The sequence below is a fragment of the Spermophilus citellus genome (assembly GCF_964194105.1).
Source record: "Spermophilus citellus genome assembly, chromosome: 3".
Classification (NCBI taxonomy): domain Eukaryota; kingdom Metazoa; phylum Chordata; class Mammalia; order Rodentia; family Sciuridae; genus Spermophilus; species Spermophilus citellus.
Window position 1 is genome coordinate 78565030 of NC_138184.1, and position 13089 is coordinate 78578118.

A 13089-nucleotide genomic window follows, 5' to 3' on the forward strand; every position below is an offset into this window, starting at 1 on the left:
TTCTTGAATCCTAGACTTGGACAGATTGCTCATCCTTTTCCTTAGACTACCTTCCTTTTCCTCCCCACCTACCCCATCTATCTTAGTCTTACCCCAGGGCTCAGAATCCAGACCCCAGATTTTGATTCCTGTAGTAAAAGTCCTAAAACTTGTGAGTACTTCTAAAGTGCTAGTGACCCTTACTTCAATTATTTGTATGGATGAAAAGAATAGAGACAGGTAACAGAAGGGGCCCTTTTACTCCCCATTCTTACCAGCAAGAAAACCCTTAAGACAGGGGCTGCGGCTGGGGCTCAGCCGTAGAGTGCTCACCTAGCACGTGCAAGGCCCTGGGTTCAATCCTCAGCATCATGTAAAAATAAAGAAATAAAATAAAGGCATTGTGTCCAACTACAACTAAAAAATAAATATTAAAAACAAAACAAAACCCTTATGGGGCTGGGGTTTGGCTCAGCAGTAGAGTGCTCGCCTAGCACAGGCGAGGCCCTGGGTTCGATCCCCAACACCACATTAAAAATAAATAAATAAAAATATTATATCCAACTACAACTAAAAAATTAAAAATTAAAAAGAAAAAGCCTTAGACATTTGAAACAGCTATTCTTTTTATGAGCCTGTAGAGTTTTTTTTTTTTTAAAAAAGCCTACTCCAGGAGACCAAGGTTATATCCAAATATCAAAGCAAACTATTTGGTACAGGGTGAGAAGCTTGTAGGTTAGACTATATAGCTGGCAAACAAACAAACAAATAAAAAACTCTCTTTTTAAAGGTGACCAAAGAGAAGAATTTCCCATGAATTGACTAAACCAACCAAATACTTCATACTTTTCCCCCATATTCATCTCTCTCTGCTGGTATAACGTAGAATTTATATAAGCTGTTTTACATCTATAAATATTGGATGGTTTTTAAAATGCCAATTTTTAATAGCATGGAAACAGTGTCATCTTTATTGGAGCTGATTTAATGAGTGACCAGAAAAATGAAAGAGAAGGTAAATCTGGTAACATTTCTGGTTTTGGGAAGAAAACCACAATGTAAAAACTTGGACCCTTGAAAATAAAAATTAATTGGGCCTTCATTTCATTGGGGCCAGAAGATAATTTAGACCATGAGTTATGGTGTAATTAAAGATAGAAACTCACACATTTTCTGACTCCAAATTTGATGGAAATCAGTTTGGGAGACTCTGGAGTTAGACTGCCTACATTCAGAACTGCATCCTGCTCCAGATCTTCAGAAAACAGAAGGATAATTCTCTAAACCCATAACTATGAAAACTCAAAAGAGTTTTTTTGTAATTCATTTTCAACAAAACCTGACCTAAACTAATAAGGCTATTTATGATCTTTACTAATTATTATTTATTAATAATGTTATTACAGATTACTGCTCCAGCCACAACCTCAGCCCATTTTCTTTATAAAATAAAAAAAAAATATTATTATTTTAGTTCTTATACACATCTGTTCTCAAGCTTCTTTGTTTAGGTAAGGATTTAGGTACAATCTCTTACCTAAACAAAGTGTAGTACTTCCCTTGTAGAATGGTGTAAGAATTAAATGCTCAGTAAAATGTTAAGTACTGGGGCTGGGGATGTGCCTCAAGTGGTAGTGTGCTCGCCTAGCATGCGTGAGGCACTGGGTTCGATTCTCAGCACCATATAAAAATAAAATAAAGATATTGTATCTACCTAAAACTAAAAATTAAAAAAAAGATTTCCTTAAAAGAAAAATAATTTTAAAAAATGTTAAGTATTTTTGGTGTTACCACCAGTAAAGCTCCAGAACCTCAGTTTTGAAATATAACATGTCTGTCTTCCTGTGTATGTCAGTGCTGTCCACTAGAAATTTTTGCAGTGATGGAAATGTTCTTTCCCTGGCTGTCCAGTACAGTACCCACCAGCTTTTGAACAGCTGAAATTTATCTATTGCAACTACCAGACTGAACTTTTCATTTTATTTAATTTAAATAGCTATGTGAGGCTGGTGACTACAGTGTTGGACAACATAGCTCTGTGTAATTCACTTGAGTTCATATTCCATTCAGAATCCAGTTTTGCTATTTTTGTAATTATCTCCCCTACTATAAAAATGACTGAAAAAATTACTACTAGCTAAGAAAGTCAATGTGAAGGGAACAACTTGTGTTTCTAAGTACCTCCTAGGCTAACTATTAGCTTAGCATCAGCTAATAGTTTCTTTGTCTCCAGGACTTTTAAAAGACCCAATAGGAAAGTATATATATTTCTACTTGAACTTATGAGCAATCTCTAAAGAAATCAGTTTGGGTGATTCAGAAAATGTAATGCATCGATGCCAAGAAGCCCCTAAACTTAGAGAATTTAAGTTTCTGACAGTTCCCTGGTAAATAGGGGGAAAGAAACATAAAGTTGTTGCAGGATAGCAGAATGTTTGTGCTAACGTATTCACATTTGCCAAGCAGATGTTATTTTCTAGGAATGATTTCTCTGCACACTTAAAATGTAAAATATCAATGTTTTTATGATTCCTTTAGGCTAGATAGAAGTTATTAAAGTATATCTGCCAAAATTGCAAAATGCATTTCTTCCTAATGCTGTTTTCAGAGAAGACTTGAACATTTAATGGCATGGCATGTGTGATATTTACCTGTGAGATCCTGTGGTTTACCTGTGATAAAAGATTGTTTCAGATGTTCCTTTATTCATTAAATCTTTAATCAAAAGCAAGAGTAAAGGCATCCATTTATTTCTATTTCACTCCTAATTCAAAAAGTTCAAGTCAAATAAGATGAACAAGTATGAATCATTGGGAAATACTGCTGTAGTTAGTAACTCAGAAAATGAGAATATCAAGAATTGAAACCAGAAGTTTTAATTAACACAAAGAAAGGAGTTCTTTCTGTATCATGAAGTTTTCTGGGTCTGAATTTTGCAGCAAAGGGGGCAGTAAGGCAAAGCACAAGGCAGCAGGAAAAATGCACGCCTGTAAGTGACTCAGGAGGCTGAGGCAGGAGGATCTCAGTTTGGAGGCCAGTATGGCCAACTTACTGAGACCCTGGCGCAAAATTTAAAAAGTGGGCCTGGAGAGCTGGGGCTAGGGCTAGGGCTAGGGCTAGGGCTAGCGCTAGTGCTAAGGCTAGGGTTCAGCAGAGTACTCTTGCCTGGCACATGTGAGGCACTGGGTCTGATTCTCAGCACTTCATATAAATAAATAAAAGTCTATCAGCAATTTAAAAGAAAGAAAGAAAAAAAGGCTATGGTTTTAGCTACTAGTGATTCCAGTGTAAATGGAGTTTTCTGTCGGCATATATTTGGTAGATATTTGGATACCTTTAAAATTGAGAATGGATGTTACAAATACATTGTATATCATAAAGAGATGGAATTTTTACTTAGATATCTATCACTTAATATCCTGTGAATATTAACTATAATAGCTATGAACTTACTATTTATTCCTCATGTGGAACTAGCAAATCACACTTTAATTTTAATGTTATTTTGCTAGTTTTAATTTGCATATATTTGTCATCTTGAAGACCACAGATTGTAAGCTCCATGAGGATTTGCTGCATATAACTTAATTTTTTTCCCTCTTTATTTCTCTAGGGCCTATTCCTTGGTGGATTCCAGTCAAGTGTCTACGTTTCTGATATCCATTCTTCTTATAGTCTATGGTAGTTTCAGGTAAGATGTTCTCAAAATGGGGCTGATTTCAATTGGATGTGGAAGGAGCATTGTTCTAGAAGTGTTGACACCAAAACTTAATTGTTGTATGAAGAGAAACAAGACTTCAGCAGAATTTTGAGTTAGAACAGGGTGATGTTAATATTCTTTAGTTGGCCGATTTTAAACACTTGGTTTTGCTTATGATTTTAGCTTACTATTGCAAACAGGCAGAAACTAGTTGCTTAAAATTATGAAAACAACTGATTTAAGAGTACTCACTGTTGGGAAAGTTATGAAAAGAGTTCTTGAGTTCTAGAGTCTCGAAGGGGAAAAAAATACATAGAAGTACACTCCAGCGTACAAAAAAATTACTAGATATTCCTGTAATAAAATATATGATAAAGAAAATTTCATGTTTTTCCCCCCTAACCTAAAAAGCATAGCCACAAAGCTTTAGAAGACTTAAAAAGGCCAGGGAAACCAAAATAAAACCGTATCTAAGAAGCTCATGAAGTTTTTTATTTCACCATAAAATGCCTTTAAGCAAGTAAATTATATCCTTAGGAAATTTTCCTTGTTTTTTTTTTTTTTAAGAGAGAGAGAGAGAATTTTTTAATATTTATTTTTCAGTTTTTGGCGGACACAACATCTTTGTATGTGGTGCTGAGGATCAAACCTGGGCCGCATGCATGCCAGGCAAGCGCGCTACCACTTGAGCCACATCCCCAGCCCCCTTGTTTTTTTTTTTTAATACAAAGATATTGACATAGGTTGAACCATATGAAATTGCTGATGAACTTTTTTGACCTGCAAATAATTTCATAGGGTCCAGCCTATTTTTATTAGAGTTGTGCTCACTTTATAAATACTAAGACTGGATCCTGGTGAAATTCTCATTTATCAGGCGTCCATAGGAATAGGAAGAAAAACCAAGAAACTAGACACACTGTTCGCACCACTATTCTTAATTGAGAGAAGCTTTAGTGGTTGTACAATTCAAATAGTAGTTTTGTGATTGACACACTTAAAAATAAAGGTTGAGAAATATTGAGAACCTCAAGGGGAATGAGGATGATCAATTAAATAGGCTTAAGGATTTTTGACCTCTCTAATATTATATCTGGAATATCTACCCTTGATATTTTGTATATTATTTTCCACACTGGGTAGGTGGGGAATACATATGTATAATAATATGTATCAACATTTCAGAATAAAACAGTTTAGATTCATAACCCTAATACACTTTCATTCATGCAAATTGCCTGTTTGACATATACTGATATAATGTGTACATTTTCAGAATACAAATTAATTATATTCTGGTTCTTTCACCTAAAAAATATTTTCTGTAGTTATTTTCATACTAGCTTTTATTAATTTTGACGTTTCTTTGTATTAATATCTCCCCCCCAAAAAAAATTCCTCTTTATTGAAACATAAAAACACATTTACAGCATGCATGTTTACTTAAAAATTTTATAGTAACTTCCCAAACCAGTTATCTTCGCATGTTTTTCAAGTACTGAAAATAAACCAACATATTCCACAGGTAGACTCAGACTCTCTCTTGTCAACTCATGTCAAATTCAAAGTCACAATACAAATTGAGAAAGAGTTATGCACAATAGACAGTTTTCTTAAGCAAATAATGTAATTGATCATTATGAATAAATATTATATAATTTCAAAGAATTTCTCTTCTGAGCCATCACTTAATACCATTCAGAATAATGTTGGTTGACATACCCCGTCCAAAAAAACATAAAGAGGACTGCAAGTTGAAATATGTCAATATTCTAGATGTTCAGACATTTCCATTTGTAAGAGTAAATGCTATATTTAATGACTTACCATAGCAAAAAAGAATAATTCACTGAAAACAATTTTTTATGAAATTCCTGATATACTTTATGAAAGTTTGAAATTATAAATAGAAAAGATGTGTATGATATTTCACTCTTGCTGGACATATGGGTTGTTAAAGTGACCATCTTCATATGTGTTTTCTTCACTTTGATTGGATGATATGCTTGACATAAATATCCAAAAGTGGACATGATTCACCAGCGTATGGATGGACTCTTAGTATATATTGCTGTATTGTTTGCCAGATGATTATACCAATTTAGGATTAGTCAAATAAAATTTTGTGTAATAGTATAACATATAGATTAAAAAAAGATTTCTTTGATGTACGTCCCTGTTTACAAATGAGAAGACTAAATGAAGCCCAAGAAGATGATGTAACTTGACAGAGATGACACAACTAGTTGGTAACAAAGTCTGAATTGGAACAGTTCTCAAGGACCTAGTACCTTATGTCTTCTATACTTAAATATAAAGCATTTTCTGAAAATAATGATGCCTTTAAGTGCATGTGTAAATTGAACTCATAGAATAAGTTGGTGTTTTCTCCTCTTCTGTTTTCCAGAACAGATTATGTGAAATTGTTATTCTTTAAAGTTTTGATAGAATTTACTGGCAAAGCCATATAAAGCTAGGCTTTCTTTGTGAGACATATGTATGTGAGATATAGACATATATGTATATACACACTGAAATTTTATTTTCATATACATGTATATATGTCTATAGTATGTGTGTGTATATATATAAAATTTCAGTGTTGGAAATTGAATCCAGGTATGTTCTACCACTGAGCTACATCTCTAGCCATTTGTTATTTATTTATTATTTATTTATTTTTTAGTTGTAATTGGACACAATACCTTTATTTTTATGTGGTGCTGAGGATTGAACTCAGGGCCTCGCACATGCTAGGCGAGCACTGTACCACTGAGCCACCACCCTAGCCCTGTTTGTTTATTTTTGAGAGAAGGTCCTGCTAAGTTGCTGAGATTGGACTCAAACTTTTCGATTCTCCTTTTTAAGCCTCCCAGGTTGCTATCATTACAGGCATGTAACACTGTCCCTAGCTTTGTTTTTGCTTTTATAATTGTGGTAAACAAAATGTGATACATAAAATGTACCATTTAAACTTTTTAAACGTACAGTTCAGTGGCAGGTGAGGATTTTCTTTAGTGCCTGCTGTTGAACATCTTTTTATTATAGTCATTATAGCCATTCTAGTAGGGTGTGAAGTGGTATTTTTATAATGTTTTCACTGCATTTCCCTGAGGTAGTGATGTTAAAAAGAGTTTGAGAATCTTTTCCTTACTGACCATTTGTTTTCTTCTTTGGCGAAATGTTCATTCAAAAACTCTCCCAGGCCTATGATTTGCGAATATTTTCCTGTTCTCTGGCTTGCCTTTTTGTTTTCTTAATGGTGTTTCTTAAGGTCAAACATTTTTTAATTTTGGTCAAGTCCAACTTTTCCAATTTCTTGTTTTGTGGATCATGCTTTTGGTATTGATTGTACCAAAGAGCTCTTTGCCTAATCTCCATGAAAAGAGAGCTGACAAATAAAGGCCATCCCTCAGTAGACAGAGGAGAGAGGCCCTGAGATGTTTCGGGGTTCAGCTTTTGTGGGGTAGGGGTTTGGAATTGTACTTGTAGCGCTATGGGATAGGCTCAGGGTCCTTGCATCAGAGCTAGGCTGATGGGAATAGCATGGGATTGGCTTGGCCGATGACACCGTGGGGTAGGTCACTAATGGGAGTGGGGGAGTTCCAGTAAGAGGAAGTATAGGAAAGCGAAACTTAACTCATAAGATGGTGGTTAACATTTAAGATGGCTGCTCCAATGTTAAATCAATACCCTATACTCCAGGCACAAAGATTTTCTACTAAGAAATTTTCTCATTTTGCTCATTATTATATTTAAGACTATGATTCATTTTGAATTAATATTTGTGTATATTGTTACAAATCTAAATTCAGTTTCATGAATATAGCTATCTAGTTGTTGCAGCACCATTTGTTAAAAATGACTATCCTTTGCCCCCATTGAATTAATTTGCCACAGTTGTCAAAAATCATTAACTGTAAAAGTAAGGATTAGTCACCAGACTTCCCATTCCTGTTGTTAGTCTGTATATCTCTTCTTATGCTAGTACCATAGTGTCTTGATTACTATAGCTTTTATGGTAAGTGTTGAAATTGAGTAGTTTAAGACTGACACTATGAATCTTTTTTTTTTTTTTTAAACAGGAATTGTAGGTTTATCTGGTCAGTTTCTACCAGAACAAACAAACCCTGCTGGGATTTTGCTAGGTGCAGTGGGTCTGTAGACCAGTAATTAGGGCAAAATTGTTTTCTTAATAATACTCTTTAGAATCCATGGGCTTGAATTTATTTAGATCTTTAATTTCTCTTCGTAGTTTTGTAATGTTCATTGTACAAGGCTTGCACCTCTTTTGTTAAATTTATTCCCAAGTATTTTATTCTTTTTGGTTTGGGTTTTTATGTGGTACTGGTAATAGAACCCAGGGCCTTGTGAATGTTAGGCTACCACTAAGCTACATCCTGCCACTGAGCTACATCCTTAGCCCCTTGATCTTATTTTTGATGGAATTTTTTCCTTGATTTAATTTTTGGGTTGTTTATTGCTGAGAATATAGAAATGCAATTGGTTTTTGTATATTAATGTTTTATACTGTTGCTTTGAAGAACTTATTGGTGCTGGTAAGTTTTTTGTTTGTGTGTTGGATTCCTTAGGAGTTTTTACATGCAGGATTATGTGGTCTGCAAATAACATCAGCTCCGCTTTTTCCTTTCAATCTGAAAGCCTTTAATTCCTCCCACCACACCCTTATTGTACAGGCTAGCTTTTCCAGTTGTGTTGACTAGAAGTGACAAGGACACATATCTTCACTTGCCTTGTTCGTAATGTTAGGGGAAAGCATTTATCATTAAGTATGATGTTAGCAGATTGTTTTTCATAAGTGTCCTTTACCAAGTTGAGGAAGTTTCCTCGTTAGGTTTTGGAGAATTGTTTTCATAAATGTGTGTTGGATTTTGTTACATGTTTTTTATTCATCTATTGAGATGATCATATGGGTTGTGTCCTTACTCAATTAGTATGGCACATTAACAGATTATTGGATGGTAAGTCCACCTTGCCTTCCTGCAATAAATGCTACTTGGTCAAGGTAAGTAATCTTTATTTTTACATGGTGCTACATTTGGTTTTCTGGCATTTTGTTAAAGATTTTGTGTGTCTGTAGTGATGAGGAATATTAATATACAGCTTTATTGTTATGTCTTAAAGTTTTAGTATCATGGAATAAGTTAGGAAATAGAGTAAATCTATTTTCTGGAAAATATTGTAGAGAATTGCATTTTTTGTTGTTGTTGTTGTTGTTTGTTTCTTTAACTAGTTGATAGAATTCACTAGTGAAACTATGTAATGCTAGCCTTTTCTTTGTGGGACATTTTTTGGTTTGGCTTGATTTTCCTTCTTGGCTCACTGTTTTGTTCCTTTTTAAGTTATTTTATTGAGATATGCAATACATATCATAAAGTTCACCTGTTTAAACTAATACAGTTCAGTTTTTAGTATATTTACAAAGTTGTGCAGACATAGTGCATAATCCAATTTTAGACATTAGTATCATCCCATTAGCCGCAATTCCTCATTCCTTTTACCCCAGCAGCCACTAGTCTACTTTGTCTCTGTAGACTTGCCTATCTTGGACATTTCATAAGTGGAATATTACATATTGTAACTTTTTTGTGACTGGCTGCTTTCACTTGACATAATGCTTTCTTGACATTATGTCAAGAATATGTCATTTATGGTTATTTCATTTCTTTTTATTGATGAGTAATACGCTCTTTGTTTGGGTTATTTCTACTTTGGGGCTATTTTTAATAATTCTGTGCATTTATGAATATATTTTATATAATTTATCTACATAAATTCTGTGAGTTTATGTACAGTTTTTCATTTCTTTTTGGAAAATTGCTAGGTCATATGGTAACTCCCATGTTTAACATTTTAAGAAGTTCTACTGTTTGCCAAAGTAGCTACATCATTTCACATCCCCAGCAGTGATGTATGAAGATTCCAGTTTCTCCAAATCCACACCAACACTTGATATTATGTCTTTTTGACTGTAACTATTCTGTTATAGTGGGTATGAAGTGGTATCTCATTATGGCTTTGATTTGCATTTCCCCTAATGACTAACACTGTCAAAGCACCTTTACAAGTGTTTATTTACTATCTGTGTACTTTGGTTACGTGTCTATTCAGATATTTTGCCCATTTGTAAATTTGGTTCTCTTCTTTATTGTTGAATTTTAAAGAGTTCTTTATACTTTGAAGACAAGTTCTTTACCAGATAAATGTTTGCAAAACATTTCTTTCAATCTTTAGGTTTGGTTTTTCACTTTCTTTATATTTATAATTGTTATACGTTTACTGATGGACTGGCCTTTAAAAATGTTTCTATTTTTTTTTATGAGACAAAATACATTGTAGTCTCTCAGTACTATTAAAACTTGAGGTTCTCTCACTAAGAAAAGATAGTTAATTCTTCTGAATTATAGAGTCATAACTGACAAGTTAATCAGATATCATTTTCTTTTGCTTTATGACAAAATAAAAAAAAATTTCTACTAAAGAAGGCTATACAGGAGACCATAAGTCTTTCATATTGGATATTCCTCTTCAACTTCAAGGAAAGACATACTACATTATATGTAATAGGTAACAAGAAGCAACTAAAAATGGGTAATGGGAGAGAAGTAATACATGTTCTGCCAACTTCTGTGAGTAGAAAACATTCAGTAAGTTGCCTTAACGCCTACAAGAACAATGGACTTACTGCTTAGTAAACACTTGACTGACAGCCAAGGTTGTCATTTCTAAGCAAAAAAGCAATGAGGGGAATTATACAAGGAAACCATGTCTCGTATATGCTTTTGTTTTTAAAATGTCATGGAATAGAGAAATGTTCAAATTAATGAAAAGAATAAATAATTCATTTTAAGAAAAAAAATGTTTCTATTTACCTCTAGTAACAATATCTGTCTTACTATCTGATATTACTATGCTCATTCCAAGTCTCTTTTTTTTAAGAGAGAGAGAGAGAGAATTTTTTAATATTTATTTTTCAGTTTTCCATGGACACATCATCTTTATTTTATTTTATGTGGTGCTGAGGATCGAATCCAGCGCGCCCCGCGCATGCCAAGCAAGCGCATTACTGCTTGAGCCGTATCCCCAGCCTCCATTCCAAGTCTCTTATGGTTGCATATGGGAAGGTTTTTAACTACTAATTCCGTTTCTTCTTGAAAGGCTAGATTTCCAATTTCTTCCTTGATCAATATTGCTAATTTGTGTCTTTATCAAATTTGTTCAATTCTTCTGAAGTGTCTTAAATTGTTGGCATTTGTGTGTTCTTTATAATTTCCCCCTCGAATACTGGGTCTTGAACCCAGAAGCACTATCACTGAGCTATATCCCCAGCCCTTCTTATTTTGAAACCTTGATACAGGGTTTCACTAAGTGGCCCAGGTTGTTGTCAAACTTGTGATCCTACTGTTTCAGCTTCCCAAGCAGCTAGTACAATAGGTGTGCACCATCATGTCCAGCTATAATTCATTTAATTTCTAATGTAGGTAGTGATGTTTCTTCTTTCATTTTTTTTTTAATTTTAGTCATTTATGTCTTTGGTGTAAAAAGGTTTATCAGTTTTGTTGATCACTTCAAAAAAGCAGCTTTTGTTTTCACTGATTTTTTTTTTCTGTTTTGTTTTCATTAATTAATCTTTTTATTCCCTTCTTCTTGTTTTGGATTTTATTTCTATTTGTTTTTCTAATTCCTTAAGGTAGAAATTCAAGTTATTGATTTTGAAACCTTTTCCTTTTTATGTATGCATTTTAAACTAATATAAATTTCCTTCTGTTAACTTAGCTGTATCAGATTTGATACATTTGCCATCCCTTGGCTGAGCTTTGCAAGTCTTCCTGTATTACTTGAAGCTCACTTCTGCCTCTTAATCTTTCCAGTTGATGGGGTGGATATATATGTGGAATAATTTATCATAATCAGCATGTTCTTGAAGAGTGTGACAAATCTACAGGAGACTGTTAACAGAAAGAAAAACAAAAAACTAACCGAACAGAAAAATAAAAGTAATACAATAGGACGAACTATTACAATCAGGTTGGCCAAAGAATTACAAGGTGAATCTGGTTTGGAATGTCTTACCTTGTAACTGCCAAGACACTTGACATGCTGTTCCATTTAGAGTCTCAGACAAAGAAACGACAAAGCTTGAAATAAATCCAAAAGGAAATTAAAAGAAAAATATACTTCATGCAGATATGAAGGTGGTTTGGTGTTTCTTAGCTTGTAACTAACTTAAGACTTGATATTCTGTCCCAGCAGGAGTCTCTGACAAGAAATAACAGGTTTGAAATAAATCCAAAAGAAAGGTGTGCTTCATGCTTCCTCCCTTTCTTTCCCCTCTCCCTCATACCTTGTCTCCCTTAACACCCTCTGTGTATTTATTTTTAAGCTGCTGTATTACAGAATGATAAGACTTTTATAACTTCAGTGTAAATACACTTTATTTTTTTAAGGAAAGCATCTTCTACCTTTACATTCTTTAATGGTGAGGAAAATTTATTTGCTTATACTCAAAACTCTGTGGGATATGGTGTCATCAGATTATTAAGACTTCAGAGATAATTAAAGCTGTACTTTATCTGCTTTTACTTCCCTCCATACTAAATGCATATAATCATAGTAGGCTAGGTTATTCAAAAGAAGTCACTGTTGTTCATTAATGTCATGATGTTCTAATGGTGTGCAATGTGTTTACTGTCTTTGGAGCTGCTCTTTGTCATTTCATAATCTATCATGCATAAAAAATATCATTTAATTTGTTAGATGATGTAGGGAATGATTATATCCATTATGATGTATATGAACAAGTTCTTTATATATTTAACAATTTATTTTCAATTTATTTTTAAAATGTTTAATTTTAAAAACCTACTGTAAGTTTTCTGGGAACACATATTTAACTTAAAATTAAGTTCAGCCTTGTAATGTTTACTTTGTCCAGTGAATTCTCCCCTTCATGATGTTCACTTCCAGTATTATACTCAGTTATCAGAATTAAAATGGATGAACAAGTATAACTTGGAACAAATTAATGTGTTTTTACCTCCATGTTGTTTCCTGCAATTGTTCATTTTTGTTCTACCCTGTTAAAAAGGATTTCAGACCTTTTACCAAGTTTCATTAAGTGAGAGGATAAGCTAAATTAACATGGAGCTAAAGAAAAGTGTAAGTAGAGACAAAATAGAGCCAAAAATGACCCTAAAATCACATGCGCACCCTATTAATACTGGTGTTTCACAAATACCATGGTAAACTTTAGCAGCCAACTTTAAGAAAGAAATTTAAAACTTTCAGTGTCCTTCAGTAAATAGAACCTGAACCCAATTGTGCAGGTGAACCATAACTATTCTCGGTCTTAAGATTAGATAAACATTTATCTCAAACACCCACATGAA

At 33.7% G+C, this 13089-nt stretch overlaps 1 protein-coding gene across 3 annotated transcripts in view; it reads left to right on the plus strand.

Moving 5' to 3' along the window:
- Positions 1–13089, plus strand: part of SPPL3 (signal peptide peptidase like 3) — a 111685-nt gene that overhangs the window by 70214 nt on the left and 28382 nt on the right. For 2 of the 3 annotated variants that reach the window (XM_081283864.1, XM_081283862.1), the window contains exon 2: positions 3593–3670. The exons of the other annotated variant lie outside the window; for it this stretch is intronic. In XM_081283864.1, the coding sequence (XP_081139990.1) occupies positions 3593–3670 (78 nt within the window). The remainder of the gene's footprint in view (positions 1–3592; positions 3671–13089) is intronic. 3 annotated transcript variants of the gene reach the window in all.